The sequence below is a fragment of the Lethenteron reissneri genome, chromosome 29 (assembly GCF_015708825.2).
Source record: "Lethenteron reissneri isolate LAM-NWPU_2019-01 chromosome 29, ASM1570882v1, whole genome shotgun sequence".
Lineage (NCBI taxonomy): Eukaryota > Metazoa > Chordata > Hyperoartia > Petromyzontiformes > Petromyzontidae > Lethenteron > Lethenteron reissneri.
Genome location: NC_083807.1, coordinates 15,084,681 through 15,102,718, shown reverse-complemented (window position 1 = coordinate 15,102,718; position 18,038 = coordinate 15,084,681). Strand labels below are relative to the sequence as shown.

Below are 18,038 nucleotides of genomic sequence, written 5' to 3'. Positions count from 1 at the left end.
GAGCCAGCGGTAAAAATTCCACATGGTTATGGCAGGAGCTAGTCTCTTCATAGGATGACTACTGTCAACTTGCCATTCAAATGTAACACATTTTATTTATCCTCGTGTAGTGTGGTGAAATACGTGGCGCACACTGTTGTCCGAGGGCAACCGAGGACAAACACGTCCGTGTGTGCAACATGAGGTTGCACGGGCAAACCGCCACCTACTTTGGGAGAGAAGCTGGTGCAGACCAGGTCGGCCTGGGGTTGCACGTTGACACCAGAGGTGTTGCCAAGGAGACGTGCGATAAGGGGTGATTGATGGCCTGACAGGTGCCAGGCGCTCAGTCGCCACGTGATTCTGTTCTGAATCTTGACCATGAGACGTGGGCTAAGCTGCAGGTTGACGACGCTTCATTATTGACGTTGTGCTGTCGTGCTTCTCGGGGACCTGGGCCCGCAGATCGCCCAACCATTGTGCTGCGTGAGGGACTCCTCATGCAGTGGGAGGGGGAGTCCCTGGGCTGACACTCTCTCGCTCCCCCTTGTGGGAGCCCGCACAACACTGTATGCGCGGTGCCCACGCTATCTCAGCGCTCACCAAGCCCCGCTAGGGCTGGTACTACACCGATCTACGGGGTGTACGCGATGACGGTGCATCGCACGCTGTGCTATAGTAAAGCCGGCATCACACATCAACCTACCCAGTGCTGTCCGCGACATAGGAACATCGTACGCCATGACCCTCCCGGGCCGGCACCATACAGTGATATCCCCGATGTCACTACACATGAATGCATCTGTGATTCTCAAGTCTCCCAGTAAAACATGGTTCAATAGGACAACTGTCACTTCTCCTCTACTACTCTCACTATATGGAAACTCCAACCCCCGGCTGTCCCACATTTATGACTTGCCAGTTCTAACCGTTACCTGCGCTGGCTGGATATGTTTTCAGCAAGCAGCTGGCTACGTGTGCTCATTTCCTGCTGCAGCTGCTGCCGTAGGTCACGGAGGAGCTGCATCGGCACAAAGCGCTCCCGGTTTGCCACACACAGCTCAGCCTCACGAGCACGCAGCTGATACAGCCGCTCTGTCAGGAACTCCGGGTCTGTGGCCTCATGCAGAGAGAGACCTACAGAAGTACTCACACAAACACACAGCAATACATATAAACAAGTGAAAAAATATGTACGCATATACATACACGTGAATATATATGCACACATACACATAAGTAACCATATACTCTAAGCACTGCCAACCGGCAATACACATATATATTAAGTGTTATACAGTTTAGGGAAGCATAGGGAATGAAGTAGTGTTAACAGCTTGGTTGTTCACACACACCGTGTATTGGTTTGAGTGGTGGCATGACATGTGTATCTGCTGCATCTGGAATGGGCTGATCCAATACAGATGTAGTTGGTGACTTTCGATGGTACAGTTGAGCCTCCAGTTTGGCATTGTTCTCTTCTATAAGGGCAATCCTGTGGCAACAGAGCAGTGCAGACAGACACCCACCTTCACTAACACCTGAACAATATAGCCAGCCATATCAGTGATTATAACTTTTACAATAGTTTTTTTTTTGCAAAGAGAAAATAAAGATTTATGGACTTATTATGAAACATGGAGTTAAAATATGAAGTTGTGAATTCACATATTAGCAGTCTTCTGTTACCAGGTATTGGGTAACAAACTCTCACTTAAACATTCAAGCATGTGTAATGTAGACATTTGTCGAAGTAAAATTGAGTGCATATTTAATGACAGGTTGGTTGTATATCAGCAACACCCCTGAACACGGTGGTGTAACCAGGAGGCATTGTCCAGTCGGAGATCTTCAATCATGAACCTCTTTATTTAGAACATCCCGTTACGTTGGGGACTTGCTTAACATATAAAAAATAATATAATACACAGCCTAAGGGTACCTACGAGCTTGGATCATGGTTTAGAACCCCCTGTGCTATGGGAGGGCACACTTCAGGCGCGAACTGCCGTAGGGTGTGCGAGAGGTGAGGTGGTCTACTTAGGCACACCATACACTTACAAGCACTTGATCAACACAGGATAGAGCCCAGACCCACACCGATTAACATGGTTGGCTACATACTGTACGAAAGAAGTTAAACAGAAAAGAACATCAAAAGCACTCCCAAGGCAGTTCTTAAATAGCCTGAAGTCAACCGGCTCTGCCTGGTTCACCCCCAGAATATGGACACCAAAACAGCTCCAATCATCCCACTACCACCTAATTCGCTTCCAAATGATTAGCTCATCCTGATTGGGCTTTGTTTTGAGCCACCGCACCTCCGACCAGAAGGGTTGGCTACGTAGAGTGCTAAAAAAGTTCAACATACCAAATTGGCCAGATTCTTGGAAATTTCTCAAAAACCCTTCCTTATATGCAGGCCACCTGAGTTTCTGTTAATGAATTTTTGCCACAGCCAGGCTGGCTATACACCAAACCTGGCATTGACGTTGTGGTGACATCACCACCACTGAGTGGGATGTGAGTTGTTTGGCGAGAGTTTGGCTGAAGTAACCAGCGCCAGAAAAACCCCCAGAAGAGGGCATTACCTCTCCTGTAGCTCGGCTGAACGCCGTCTGTAGTAGGCCAGGGCAACAGACTGTCCTGCTCGGGCCCTCAGAGTGGACTGCAGTGAGCGAGCCTCTTGTTGCCCGGCACGCAGAACCTCGAAGAGAGCCTCGTACTCGGACATGGTGGCCATCAGCACCTCCCTGTAATCGCTGGTCCTCTCCAGCACCTGGCAGTAGCAACAACCATCATATTGGCGGTGGTGATGACCATGATTAATTAAATGTTTTATGACAGAAATTATGATCACATTGCTTCGTGTAAATCATGAATCATGATGATCGTAATGAGGAATCGGTAGCTTGTTAATCGTGAGGGGTACTAAATGTACAGTGCAGTAACCCCTTGCTCTTCACGAGTTCTGGATTCTCGAATTTCGTGTATTCGCGTGTTAATAAATGCATACTAATCCCCTATATTACAACTCCGACCCGCTGGACTATTCGCAAATGACCATAGTGGTAGACCATCGACAACCGGGGAAGGTGTGCACAGAATGTTTTATTTGAAACTGTCTCCGAATATTAGGCACAATACCTCGGCTGCTCGCTTTGTCGTCAGTCTCGCAGTAATATCGTGTACCACGAATAGGTACTACCATTGCAGCTACTGTGAACTCTCTATTGTGCATTTTTAGTTTATACATACTGCAATTGCTGTTAGTGCACTTTTCTCTCATTGTATCTCCCGAGGAGTCATCCTCCTGAATTCCTAATCATCACCACCACCACCTCCATCGTGGTCAAATCATCATCATCAAAGGTAGTTAAAATAAAATAAATTGGGTAAAACAAGTTTTTCAATGCACACACTTTTACTTGCACTCAAAAGTAGAAAATAACTTATTTTGACCCCAGAATGAATGAAATTTGATGTGCTTCATAAAAGTGGGTGGCTTGCATAAAGAAAATTAAACATCGAAAGAAAACCACCCACTTTTATTCAGCACATACAATTGTATTAATTCTGGGGTAAAAATATTTATTTTCTACTTATGAGTGCAAATAAAAGTGTGTGCATTGAAAAACTAGTTTTTTTAACCTAATTAATTTCATAAATTTTATTCTTAGTATTTGCTTTCAAATCTTTGAGGATTCATATCTCCCGAAAATCTATCATTAAATATATGAAATAACGAGGTTAAATGTGTAAAGTTTTTATTGTTAGAAAATATTAATGACTGTTCTGTAAATTTGAGATTTCCTTAAACAGATAAGAGTAACCATATCAAAACAGTTTAAAATTATTTTGAAAGGATAACTATATTTATATATGTATAGGACTTGAGAAACACACATCACGCGTTGAATTGAGATACGGGCACGCGGTGCACAGTGAGGGCAAACGGGGACACAGGGAGCGGAGCGACATACTGTTGTTGTTGTACCAATTAAGGTGGCATGGTAATTAAGGGGGGCCTGTAGGTGGCCGGGGGTAATCGAGGACGCAGGCCGTTGATTTGGACGAGAAGTATGGGTGTCGGGAATTGGCGCCCCGGTATCTACAACAACACCACGTGAGGCTGGGGGCTGGGGGCGAGTAGCGAAGTGGGGGATGGTCCAATTAATTAAGGGGAATTGGTTCAGGTGTCAGGGGAAGGATTCCCACCAATAGATGGGTTAGTGGGAGGGGTGATCGAGGAGATATAAGGAGAGAACGGGCGGGAAGAAGGGGCCTTTGGCGGGAACGATATTGGGACGGCTGGGGGACAGGTGTGGATGGAAGGAAAGGAATAAAGGACGAGACCCCTGCAATCTGGTGTCGGCTCCTACTTTACATCTGGTGGCAGCGGTGGGATCTCATGGCTACAAAAAAAAATCCCCGCGGGAAAGAGCCAAGGGAGGAGGAAGCAGGGGCCGGGGATCCTTCCCATCCCGGGCAACAAGGGGGCCTGCTATCAGAAGCAGCAGCAGGGGGCCCGGATTGCCTGGAGGACCCCATGGAGGACCGCATGGCCCGCGTGGAGAGGGCACTCCAGGAGCTCCTACAGAGGCTCCCTATGGGGGGCCCGCCAGCACCGGGACCCCCACCCCCACGCGTACTACGGGAGGAGAGGCCACGGGACCCGGAGGCCGACCAGCCGGCCTGTCAAGAGCCGCAACCAACCTCGTCACGCCAGCCGCCGCCGGTCCCGCCAAAACCCCCAGGGCTAAACACCCAACACGGAGAGCAGGTGGCCGGACGGCCGCGTCGGCTGGGGCCCGTCGACAAGTTCGTGGCTGAGGAAGAAGACTGGGAGGAGTTTGTCCGCCGATTCGAGGCTGCCTTCCACGCTCTCGAGTGGACAGACGAAGAGGCACTACGAGCGCTGCCATCCATTCTGGGCAAGGAAGCACTCTCCTCTTACACCTCCCTTCCCTCACACAGCAAGACCACGCTACAGGCGGCCTACGAGGCTTTGGGGGAGATCTATTGCCCGGCGGAAGGAGCCTTTAAACGGTTCCAGGATCGCCAGCGAGGGGCTAAAGAATCCCCTTTAGCCTACAGGGGTGCACTGCTTGTGTTGGCGAGGAGAGCTTTCCCTCGCCTGGCTGAAGAAGCGCTCGAGGACCTCGTGGTCGAGCACCTCATCGCCTACGCTTGCCGCGCCGGCGTTGTAATGCCCGTGGTGACGCCGGGGGAACGCACCTCGCTGTGGGCTGCCCGGACCATCCAAGCCCACGAGCAGGTCATGGGCCGGGCGCCACCCGTGGGCCCGGTGGCTGGCGCGGCGGGGGGGAACAGCCGAGCCGTTGCCGCGGCGCTACTGGGTCCAGCGACACCAACCGCCGAACCTGCACCGTCGCCACAGGCTGCCTGTGGGGCAGCTGGGGACGGACCCCCGACGTCTGAGACGGAGCCATCGCTGCGGGAGGTGTACGCGACGATCCGGGGACTGGCGGAGCAGAGGGACCATGGGCGCGACCAGCCGCCGCGTCGCTGGCAGCCGCCTCTACAACATCGCGCCGAGCCCCCCCGACGGAACGCCCCGTGGGTCTGCCACCGTTGTGGTCGAGAGGGGCATGTGGCGAGGGGGTGCCGCACGGAGCCGGAGGCCGCCAATGTCACCTGGAACCCGCCGGGGCCGAACGCCGACAGGATCCAGGCGAGTGACGCCGTCCCGCCCGGCCTCTCGGTCGGGCCGAGCAATTACAATTCCGACGCCGCGAACTTACCGGGAGTCTCCTCGGGGTGGGCGCCGTCGGTGTCGTTCCCCGGTCCTCATTGTCCGGGTCGGGGGAAGGGGATCGCGCCGGGGATAGCGCCGGGGCCTGTGATTGCGTCGCAACCAGAAGTGGCGTCGCGACCCGGAGTGGCGTCGCGAACGGACGTGACGTTGCATCCGGAAGTGACGTCGCGGCCAAAAGTGGTGTCGCGGATCGCGCCGGGAATTGCGCCGGGGCCGTGGACCGCGTCGGGGATCGCGGCGAGGCCGGAGACCGCGTTGGGAGTCGCGCCGGGGCCGGAGACCGCGTCGGGAGTCGCGCCGAGGCCGGGAGGGACGTCGCGGGTGGACGTGACGTCGCGGGCGGAGGTGACGTCGCGGGCGGACGTGACGTCGCGGGCGGAGGTGACGTCGCGGGCGGAGGTGACGTCGCGGGCGGGCGTGACGTCGCGGGCGGGCGTGGTTTCGCGGGCGGGCGTGACGTCGCCGGCGGGCGTGACGTCACCAGTTACCTGCGACGCCGGCGAGTTGTCAGGGGCAACGGCCCGGGTGCGGAGGCAGCCCACAAGATTGACATTGCGCCCTGGAGCAGTTCCACGGGCCGCCTCGCCACCGCTTTGCGGCAGAGCGAGACGGAACCAGGGGGACCACGCCCCCGTGACAAAGGGAAGGGAGGGGAGAAGGGAGGGGCTCACGGGAAGGCCCACCCCCCAGTCCCCACTGCCCCCTACAATGGGGGGGGCCCCCCACACCACAAGGGGGGCCCACCCTACGTCACCAAGGGGGGGCAATTTGCACCACATAGAGAGCCCAGCCCGCAACCCACGGGTAAGCCCACACTATGTAACAAGGGCGCGTTCACCCTGCTGCGACGCACTGCAAAGGGAGGAACCCCATCTTCAGTCCATTCACATCCATCCCCCATCATTTCACCATGCACCACAGGATAACGAGACGCCGCCTGGTCAGTGGCCGGACTCAGCCACACAATGGAGGAAGCTGGCAAGGCGGGTGGTAGCGGCCACGTCGGGAACCTCGGTCCTGGTCGGTGAAATCGCGGGAGTGTCGGCACGTATCTTGGTGGATACGGGGGCATCAGCCACGATCATCTCGAGCACCATGCACGAGATGCTGCCGGATAAAATCCGACCTTTAGTCCCTGTCAAGACAACGTTCATTGCAGCAAATGGAGGCAGCATGGGCTTCCTGGGCCAGGTTGAAGCCCCGATACAGATTGGGCAGCTCTCGGTAGCAGGACCCATCCTTGTCTCCGCAACGTTGCCCGTACCCTGCCTGTTGGGGACGGACTTTCTGAGGCGGATGCCAATGAAAATCGATCTGGCCAATGGGCGGGTGGAAGTCCAGGGAACGCATCTCCATTTCCTAAAGGCGGAGGGGGCCAGCCGGGGTGTACCCTACGTGCAGGCTCTGGTCAGTAAGTCTGTCTCCATTCCCCCGGCAGCCCAGATGCTGATTCCACTGCAATATCGGTCTCCCCTCGTGACAGCCCGACCAGACTCACCCATCCTGGTGTCTCCGGCGTCAGCTGCCATGGATCGCCATGCGCTGGTGGGAGCCGAAACTATTGTACAGAGGAACCAGCATCTGTTCATTCAGGTGCTGAACACTTCCGATAGAACAGCGACGGTGCAGGAGGGAACAGTTCTGGCCCACGTTAGTCCCTTGTCACTAGGAGCCCCAGGGACAAAGCCCGAGCTTGTAGGCAGCATCAGCCAGTCCGAGGACAGAAGGGCCGAATCGTGGATGGACCAGCTGGCGGGGCCTGAGCCGGGATTGCCGCTCGACCAGAAACAGCAGCTGCACTCGTTATTGCATGAGTTCTCGGACGTGTTCAGCCGGGGACCGTTCGACCTAGGGCGCACAAATCTGTCGCAGCACCACATTAACACGGGAGATGCCGCACCCCTGCGCCAAAACACATATAGAATGAGCCCAATGGAAAAAGGGCACATTCAACAAGCGGTGCAGGAGATGCTGCGGGCCGACATAATTTCTCCATCCTCGAGTCCCTGGTGGGCACCGGTGGTCCTAGTCAAGAAGTCAGACGGGTCACTGAGATTCTGTGTGGACTTCCGACGCCTCAATGCCGTCACGCTGGCTGACGCATATCCCCTACCACGTATTGACGACTCATTGGATGCACTGGCGGGAGCAAAATTTTTCAGTACGCTGGATTTATTGTCCGGGTTCTGGCAGGTCCCACTAGACGCGGACTCCCGGCCTAAAACAGCGTTCCGGACACCACAGGGCCTGTTCGAGTTCAACTGCCTGCCTATGGGCCTCCAGACTGCGCCGGCGACGTTCCAACGCATAATGGAGTTGGCCTTAGCAGGCCTCCAATGGAAAACGTGCCTCATCTACCTGGATGACGTCATTGTCTTCAGCCGATCATTCGAGGAACACATTGACCGATTACGTCAGGTATTCCTGCGGTTCCGGAACGCGAACTTGAAGCTCAAGCCGTCGAAGTGCCACCTTATGCAGTCGTCGGTACGCTACTTGGGCCACGTCGTCAGTGAGTCTGGAGTGGCTACAGACCCGGAAAAGACGGCCTGCGTGAGGGCCTGGGCTGTTCCCACAATGGTTCCAGAGGTACGCCGGTTTGTGGGTTTCGTTTCTTATTACCGCCGGTTCGTACCCAACTTCGCAACCATTGCCAAGCCCTTGCACGTGTTGACGGCGAAGAACCAGAGGTTTTATTGGGGCCCTCTGGAGGAAGAGGCATTCCAGCAGCTGCGCTCACGTCTGACAGATGCACCACCATTGGCCTTTCCGGATTTTGGCCTCCCCTTTATCCTGGACACGGACGCCAACGATGTGGACATCGGCAGTGTTTTGTCGCAAGTCCAGCAGGGTCGCGAGGTGGTTATCGCCTATGGTAGTCGCGTGCTTTCATCAGCGGAGCAGCGCTACTGCGTCACACGTAGGGAACTCCTGGCAGTCGTTCACTTTGTGCAGCAATTTCGACCCTACCTGTATGGTCGCAAATTTACGGTCCGCACTGACCACGCGGCCTTGCAGTATTCGCTCCGCATCGACCAGCCTTCGGGCCAGCTTGCCAGATGGATAGAGCGCCTGCAGGAGTACAGGTACCAAGTAGTGCATCGCAAAGGGACCAGACATGCCAACGCAGACGCATTGTCCCGACTGGCGCCCCAGGGCCCTTGTGCATGCACCACAGGCGGGGCACGCTGCAAGGAGGCGAGGCCGGAGGGGACAGTCATCGCTCCCGTACGCACGGCGGAGGACGCACAGGGTGAGGTCCAGCTGACCGACCACGACCTGGGGCTGACCTTGGACGATTGGCGACGGCTACAGCTGGAGGAAGCCCCACTGCGAACGCTACGCGCCTCAGCAGAGGCAGGGGGGGAGGAGTACATCGTATGGGAGGACCTCCTCATGCGATGGGACCCGACAAGGCGCCGACGATGCCTGGTAGTTCCGGAGTCGCTGCGTCAACAATTGGTTATGGACGTACACGGCCGCCAGCTGCTGCACCTGGCGGGGCGGAAGACACTGTACACATTACAGAGTCGGTACTTTTGGCCAGGTATGACCGCTGATGTGCATCGATGGGTCGCTACCTGCGTCGAATGTGCGCGGCGAAAGCCGCCACCCCGGGTAAGCCGGGCGCCCCTACAGCCCATCACGGTGACCAGGGTCAACGAATTGGTTGCGTTGGACATCCTGGGACCACTGCCGGTCACGCCACGGGGAAATAAATACCTGTTGGTCGGAGTCGAGTACTGCACGAGGTGGCCGATGGCGTGGGCCTTCCCAGACCAAACGGCACAGACCATCGCCGATGCCTTCGTGGGAGGCTATGTCCTTGATAAGGGGGCACCGGAGCGGTTGCTCACAGATCAGGGCAGGAATTTCTCCTCACAGCTATTGAAGGACGTCTGCTCTATCCTGGGCACTAAAAAGGTCCGAACATCTCCGTATCATCCCCAGACCGATGGGATGGTAGAGCGGCTTAACCGCACCATAGCGGCCATGCTGTCCCAAGTGGTGGACGAAAACCATTCCGACTGGGACCTCCACATTCCATCTGTCTTAGCGGCGTACAGGGTGGCCCCACACGCGGCGACGGGGTTCTCGCCGTTTTTCCTGATGTACGGACGGGATCCCGTTCCGCCTATTGAGGTGCAGCTGACGGACATTCCCGCAAGAGCCGACGCATGGCCGAAGGCACTAAAGACCTCCCTCATTTATTTGAGAGAGGCCCGCCAAGCAGCCGAGGCCGCATCGGCCACGAGCCAAGAGAGTAATGTACGGATACGGGAGAGGACAGTGACAGCCAAGCCCTTTAAAGTCGGGGACCAGGCATGGCTACACTGTCCTCAGGTGCCGGTTGGCCTCTCACCAAAGCTGCACCGACCCTGGAAAGGGCCGGTCGAGGTCATTAAAGCACTCCGACCGCAGTGTGTCCAGGTCCAACTGGGTAAGCGACGATGGTTTGTACACCCCACCCGCCTTAAGCCATACATCTCTCCACCGTCATCTTCACCAACATCACCACCAACATCACTGCCAACATCATCATCATCCCTACCCAGGCCAAGGTCGCCGACCACCACGCGCCAACCGGCAGGGGGTTCGGTGCCCTGTGTTCCGTTGTCACCTACAGCACCCCATGTGAGGCCTGACGGAGCGGCAGCAGGAGCGGGGGCCGGAGAGACAGCGGCGCCAGGCAAGGCGACACCGGCACCACCGAACCAGGGACCGCGACGAGAGGGCCTTCGAAGGAGGGGGCCGCCACGGTCATCTGCTGCCTGTGGATGTCCGGGCTGTTACGGGATGCTGGCTGGAGACCTGAGCAGGCCGCGCAATTGATTTCGTTGTGTTATGTTGCATTGTATGGTTGTGGGGGGGGGGGGGGTAAGGGCTGTCGTCACTGTCAGTGGTGGGAGGCATGGGGAGATTTAAATGGTCCATGGGGGAGGCAGAACCGAGGACGGTTATTTTTTCTCCGGGGGGGGGGGGGGGGTGATGTAGGGGTGTCAGGGGAAGGATTCCCACCAATATATGGGTTAGTGGGAGGGGTGATCGAGGAGATATAAGGAGAGAACGGGCGGGAAGAAGGGGCCTTTGGCGGGAACGATATTGGGACGGCTGGGGGACAGGTGTGGATGGAAGGAAAGGAATAAAGGACGAGACCCCTGCAATCTGGTGTCGGCTCCTACTTTACACAGGGATAAAGGGAAGGAGCGTGGGGAGAAACAGGAGTTGGTTGGTGCCTGGGACGAGAGACGGACAGAGGTAGAGATGGAGCAGCAGACAAGAGAGTATAGTATAAGGTAGCAGTGGACAAAGAGAGTATAGTATAAGGTAGCAGTGGGCAAAGAGAATACAGAGTATGGTAGCAGCGGATAAAGAGAATACAGATAGAGTAGCAGTGGACGGAGCAAGTACAGTATAGGATAGCTGCGGAGTAACGGACCTTGGTGGAGGAAGCTACGTCGGAGTGGGACGGCAAAAAGAACAAAGAGCGACCGAGCTGGAGAGAGAGAGAGAGCAGAGAGGAGGGTCGCTGGAGGAGAGGAGCAGAGGGAGAGCGAGCGAAGCCAGTGGAGCGAGCGAACGGAGGGACATTGAGTGATGTTGATGGGGAGTTGTGAGTTGAAGAGTACGGAGGGACATCAAGTGATGCCGACGGAGATCTTAACTATATGCGTTAATAAAGAACCGAGAAAGACAAAGAAGCTGTCGTGTCAGTACGAGTCCTACATATGTATACAATAGCGCACTTCTCTCAGTTGATTAATCTCATCCAGTGCCTTTTTGCTGCACACATTGCTTCCTGTATGCTTGGTGCATTCCAATTCTTCCAGTTTCAATCCATCTAGTCATCGCACTCTGCTCAATGCAACAAACGCCTGACCCCAGCAGTAAACACCTTGGAACCTACATTGACAACGGCATAGTTTACGGTGGATCCCTGAATTTTGTGCACCGTTGAAGCCCAACAAAGGATGAGTGGTAACATGCGTCTTTCTGCAGTTCCAAATGAATAGTTGGCAGGGAACTGGACAGACATCGGCTCAATCTGGTGATCTCCAATCTCTCCAAAACATGTCTTTACCGATGGAATGTCCTCTGCATACAATTAAGCTCCCCGGAAAATAGGCCTGATGATTTCAGGAATCTGTCCCATTACTCGATTGACTCGTTATTTTCCAACATCGATATTGTAACGAAGCATCACCTTGTCAATCCAGACAATAACAATCGCTCGTCATTGTCTAGATGATTTTCATATATTTGAAATTGTGCAATACAAAATTAAGAAAAAAACACAAGAAGCACCGGATCGTCAGGACCTGGAACGGTTATTTAAATTAAATCTTAAATTGGCATGTGAGACGACGAGTCTGTGTACAAAATTTCAGATCGTTAGGTTTCGTAGATCCGAAGATTTGAAAGAATATAAGCAGACAACAGGGTCAGTTCAATAAAAGTGTGTAATAATAAAAAATAACATTGTTCCTTGTAATTTATTTATTGTAGTCATTACTATTAAATACTTAACATTCTCCCCCTGTTCTTGGTTCTTTCGGTAAAGTCACGTAGAAGGGAAGTAATAAAATAATAAAAATAAAACATAATAAAACAATTCTCACGACGTTTCGGCCACAACGCAAGCAGCCGTCCTCAGGTGAAAACCAGGTCCGTCGAGGCGACAGAGTCTGAATGAAACAGCACACGGGCTTAGAGCAGATATATAAGCTGGGCGCATTGACAAAGGAATTTGCATATCAACCGGAATTTAGCATATTTATGGGAAATGCAGGAATGTAATTAGTACTGCATATGCATGTGCATTATGCAGGATTAACAGCATCAAAGGGAGCTGCAGTTACTGCTGCTGTAGAAGTTGCTGCTGCTGCTGCAGTTTCTGCTGCTGCTGCAGTTACTGCTGCTGCTGCAGTTGCTGCTGCTGCTGCACTTGCTGCTGCTGCTGCACTTGCTGCTGCTGCTGCTGCTGCACTTGCTGCTGCTGCTGCACTTGCTGCTGCTGCTGCAGTTGCTGCCTTATCCATTTTAATATAACACTATGTATTATTCTACCCACCCTAATGTGTATCATACTGCTATATGTTTACTGTACAATTACGACACCATACATTACTCTGCACACTGCACCATGCCAGTGAGTGGAACGCGGTCTGAAAGTCACCGTTAACGTGAACACAATCAGTTAAGATCCGAAATGGTTTATTACGTCCTTCCAATGATTGCTAAGCCAGAATCCATCTTCTCGGTTGAAATTGTCTCTGTGTTTGTATATGTGGATCGCCTCATGAACGAATCTCTCATGATAGCCAGATGGCTTGCAGAGAACCTCTGTCTTGGAGAAGTCAATGTCATGTGAGCCCACTGAATTGTAACAGTGATCTGCCACGGCTGAGGTGTTTGTCCTACCGTGTTTCAGGTCTGCCTTATGTTCACGGATGCGGTCCGAGACATGTCGTTTGGTTTCTCCAATGTAACTGCTACCACAGAGGCAACTTAGTTTGTAGACGCCAGGGTACTGTATGTCTGGAACCACATCTTTTACAGACGGGACCAGATCACGGATTTTATGTACTGTGTTGAATCGGACCTGGATCTTGTGTTTAATCAGGATTTTGGAGATCTTTTTTGTGACCCCAGCAATGTAGGGTAAGGTGATGGTCTTGAAAGGCTCCTCAACAGGATCCTTCTTGATGGTTGGAGTGATGGCTTTGCGGATTGTGTAGTCGGAGTAACCATTAGCCTTAAGAGCTTGGCGTACGTGTTTGAGTTCACTGGAAATGTGTTCATGGTCGGAGATGCATTGCGCTCTATGATATAGAGTCTTGATGAGGGAATTCTTCTGGGATGGATGGTGGTGGGAATCCGGTTTTAGATAAGCATCCGTGTGGGTGGCTTTCCTGTAGACAGAGTGGCTCATTGAGCCATCAGGTCTCCTTTTGATTAGGACATCCAAAAATGGTAGCTTGCCATCATTTTCGACTTCCATGGTGAATCTGATGGCTGGGTGTATGGAATTGATGTGGTCGAGAAATTGGTCTAGAGCAGGCCGGCCATGTGGCCAGATGACAAAAGTGTCGTCTACGTACCTCTTCCATAAGGTCGGGCGTAGAGTGGCAGTCTGGATGGCGTCCGTCTCAAATTTCTCCATGAAATTTCTCCATTGAGACGGACGCCATCCAGACTGCCACTCTACGCCCGACCTTATGGAAGAGGTACGTAGACGACACTTTTGTCATCTGGCCACATGGCCGGCCTGCTCTAGACCAATTTCTCGACCACATCAATTCCATACACCCAGCCATCAGATTCACCATGGAAGTCGAAAATGATGGCAAGCTACCCTTTTTGGATGTCCTAATCAAAAGGAGACCTGATGGCTCAATGAGCCACTCTGTCTACAGGAAAGCCACCCACACGGATGCTTATCTAAAACCGGATTCCCACCACCATCCATCCCAGAAGAATTCCCTCATCAAGACTCTATATCATAGAGCGCAATGCATCTCCGACCATGAACACATTTCCAGTGAACTCAAACACGTACGCCAAGCTCTTAAGGCTAATGGTTACTCCGACTACACAATCCGCAAAGCCATCACTCCAACCATCAAGAAGGATCCTGTTGAGGAGCTTTCAAGACCATCACCTTACCCTACATTGCTGGGGTCACAAAAAAGATCTCCAAAATCCTGATTAAACACAAGATCCAGGTCCGATTCAACACAGTACATAAAATCCGTGATCTGGTCCCGTCTGTAAAAGATGTGGTTCCAGACATACAGTACCCTGGCGTCTACAAACTAAGTTGCCTCTGTGGTAGCAGTTACATTGGAGAAACCAAACGACATGTCTCGGACCGCATCCGTGAACATAAGGCAGACCTGAAACACGGTAGGACAAACACCTCAGCCGTGGCAGATCACTGTTACAATTCAGTGGGCTCACATGACATTGACTTCTCCAAGACAGAGGTTCTCTGCAAGCCATCTGGCTATCATGAGAGATTCGTTCATGAGGCGATCCACATATACAAACACAGAGACAATTTCAACCGAGAAGATGGATTCTGGCTTAGCAATCATTGGAAGGACGTAATAAACCATTTCGGATCTTAACTGATTGTGTTCACGTTAACGGTGACTTTCAGACCGCGTTCCACTCACTGGCATGGTGCAGTGTGCAGAGTAATGTATGGTGTCGTAATTGTACAGTAAACATATAGCAGTATGATACACATTAGGGTGGGTAGAATAATACATAGTGTTATATTAAAATGGATAAGGCAGCAACTGCAGCAGCAGCAGCAAGTGCAGCAGCAGCAGCAAGTGCAGCAGCAGCAGCAAGTGCAGCAGCAGCAGCAAGTGCAGCAGCAGCAGCAACTGCAGCAGCAGCAGAAACTGCAGCAGCAGCAGCAACTTCTACAGCAGCAGTAACTGCAGCTCCCTTTGATGCTGTTAATCCTGCATAATGCACATGCATATGCAGTACTAATTACATTCCTGCATTTCCCATAAATATGCTAAATTCCGGTTGATATGCAAATTCCTTTGTCAATGCGCCCAGCTTATATATATGCTCTAAGCCCGTGTGCTGTTTCATTCAGACTCTGTCGCCTCGACGGACCTGGTTTTCACCTGAGGACGGCTGCTTGCGTTGTGGCCGAAACGTCGTGAGAATTGTTTTATTATGTTTTATTTTTATTATTTTATTACTTCCCTTCTACGTGACTTTACCGAAAGAACCAAGAAGATGAATCCCTGCAGTCACGAAAGCTTTAAATCGAAAAATTCTCCCCCTGTTCACTCGTACCAGAAACGTGTAACCTCAATTTCCCATTGAGCAAGATTTTTCTGATTAATTTGTACATCAGTGAAAAGGCAATATTTTACCAATTTTGGCATTTGGTAGAAACATCTCTAAAGGAGAGATGGTTACGTGACAAGCTTTGCTAATTGGCTGTGTCGGCTGGTGCCGGGTTGAACGACATTTATATTTACGTGATCTAACCCAAAAAACCTTAATTATGGATATCTAAAGGATTTGACCGTATGTGGTGGGTGGACTGTTGGACACTCCCAAGTGTCCCATGATCCTACTACCACAGGCCCTCTAATGTCCCAAGTGGCCCATGACCCTACTACCAGAGGTCCTCTAACGTCCCATGTAACCCATGACCCTACTACCACAGGAACGTCTCAAGTGACCCATGACCATACTACCACAGGCCCTCTCACGTACCTTGCTCAGGGCCCCTGCGTACACGGCCAGACGCCCAGGACCCGGCACAGCCCCAGTCTTGCCCAGCGTCTGCAGTTCGGCCGATATCTCCTCGCGCAGCCTCCGCACGAACGCGCCGTCCCACTCCAACTCCGTCGCCTCAGACATGATGGCGCCGCCTCTGCTCTGCGTCAACTGAATGCACTGCGGGAGGTTGTGCGGGATGCGGGGCCAAAATACTCGAGGTTTGAGGCGAGGGTCCTAGATGGACAGCAGCAGCAACCAGGGTTATAAAGAACCGGAATGTAGGAGTCGCATAAAATAAATGATGTAGAGATGCTTGATTAATGGCAATCTTGGGTGATGAATGTTGCAGGATCTCTGAGAGGTATTGTGATAGAAATGGTTTGAGAAAGGTCTAACGGCAATCCGGAATAATGGAGATACAAGGTGGCATAGCTTGACGAGACACGCGATGATTTGAATGGCGACGGTTGTGGGTATGAGAGGATTGAGGAAGACCTGTAAGAGGTCCAGAATAATTCAAGTTCAGGATGGTCCTGGAAGACGGAAGTCAGATGATAATTAATGGACATTTGAGATAGACCTTAGTAGGTATTTCGAGTGGTACTCAAAAAGTCCAAGAGGTTTTGAGGAGCTGCTGGACGTCCTGGAGCTTGCTACATTAGGTGCTGGATGACGGAGGATGTATTTGTAGCCACGTGAAGTCCTGGGCGATAGGCGCGAAATGATCCTCTTTAAAAGATGCACTACCTATGAAGAACATCCAAAATTCTTTATTTTACTCTGAGAGATCGGACTGACCGGGAGAGAAATCCCTGACTCGTCGCCAGCGTAGTCGCCTAGGGAACAGCGAGCGATATCCGGCAACACGGCGCGCGTTGACGTCATGTCACGAGCAATGACGCCATGTCCGCCGTATAATGTCATGTCGCGCGCGATGACGTCATGTCGCGCGCGATGACGTTTTCATGGGACCTTTTTTTCCCAGAAGCAAGATTTTCAAACACCAAATAGATAACTTTATTCATAGAATTGCGTCCGCATTAACCACACGTACTGGTTGTGGTGAACAGGCAAATAAACATGCTTTGACAACATATACGTTGTGTTGTGTGCATTGAAAAATTATAATATTCCGATTGATGCTCCTGCTGTTGTGGAGTGACTCATGCAGCCAGCTATGGCTGCAGGGTTTTGGTATACGACGTTTCGATTGCAACACAAGCAATCATCATCAGGTATAAATGAAATAGCAACAAAAAATCTAACCAGAAAACTATAGACAGACATATAAGCAGACAGATATCACCAAGATACATAGAGAGCAGCAGCAGCTGCAGCAGCAGCTGCAGCAACAACAGCAGCAGCTGCAGCAACAACAGCAGCAGCTGCAGCAACAACAGCAGCAGCTGCAGCAACAACAGCAGCAGCTGCAACAACAACAGCAGCTGCAACAACAACAGCAGCTGCAACAACAACAGCAGCAAGATGGCGGCGGCGTGTGCGGCCGCGTGTGCGTTGTGCTGCATGGGTGTGGGCTGTGCATGAGAGTGGGTGAGGGTGAGCTGCGTGTGAGTGAGCTGTGTGTGTGTTTAAATTTAGTGTTTTAAAGATGTCAATTCACCTGCTGTATATCTTACTACTGTCCCTCCCGGCCATATCTAGTGCCACACTCAACTCTACAAACGGCTACCCGCGTTACTTCGCGTCAATACTTATTGCTAAATTTGCAACTACACCTGCTAATGAAACAACTTATAGACACTTCTACACTCCATCATTATATCCTTTTAAACCCTATCTTTGTCCCATTACTTCACCAGCACTCCTTCCAAACTTCATTCTGCTCTTAAAAATAACACCATCTGCGAGCTGCTGCTATTCGTCCAAGGTTCGTCGCTCTTCATCCTTTCACAGAAAATACCTGTGCAAACTATTAATTCTACTTTTCTTATTTCTGGGTGGTATTGAGCTTCATCCTGGACCAAATATAAAGAACTCATATAATTCTGTAGATTTTTCT

General features: G+C 52.1%; 1 protein-coding gene across 2 annotated transcripts in view; it reads right to left on the bottom strand.

Moving 5' to 3' along the window:
* The window catches only part of CLHC1 (clathrin heavy chain linker domain containing 1), a 33,770-nt gene extending 16,877 nt beyond the window's left edge, over window positions 1-16,893 (bottom strand). Inside the window, exons 1-5 of one of the 2 annotated variants that reach the window (XM_061562671.1) lie at window positions 16,817-16,893; window positions 16,013-16,195; window positions 2,571-2,758; window positions 1,335-1,474; window positions 915-1,116 (exon numbers count right to left, since the gene is read on the bottom strand). In XM_061562671.1, the coding sequence (XP_061418655.1) occupies window positions 915-1,116; window positions 1,335-1,474; window positions 2,571-2,758; window positions 16,013-16,159 (677 nt within the window). In that variant the 5' untranslated portion in view covers window positions 16,160-16,195; window positions 16,817-16,893. Of the gene's footprint in view, window positions 1-914; window positions 1,117-1,334; window positions 1,475-2,570; window positions 2,759-16,012; window positions 16,196-16,598 lie in introns of both variants that reach the window. The other variant, XM_061562669.1, reaches the window with a different exon arrangement.
* Window positions 16,894-18,038: the final 1,145 nt, after the last annotated feature.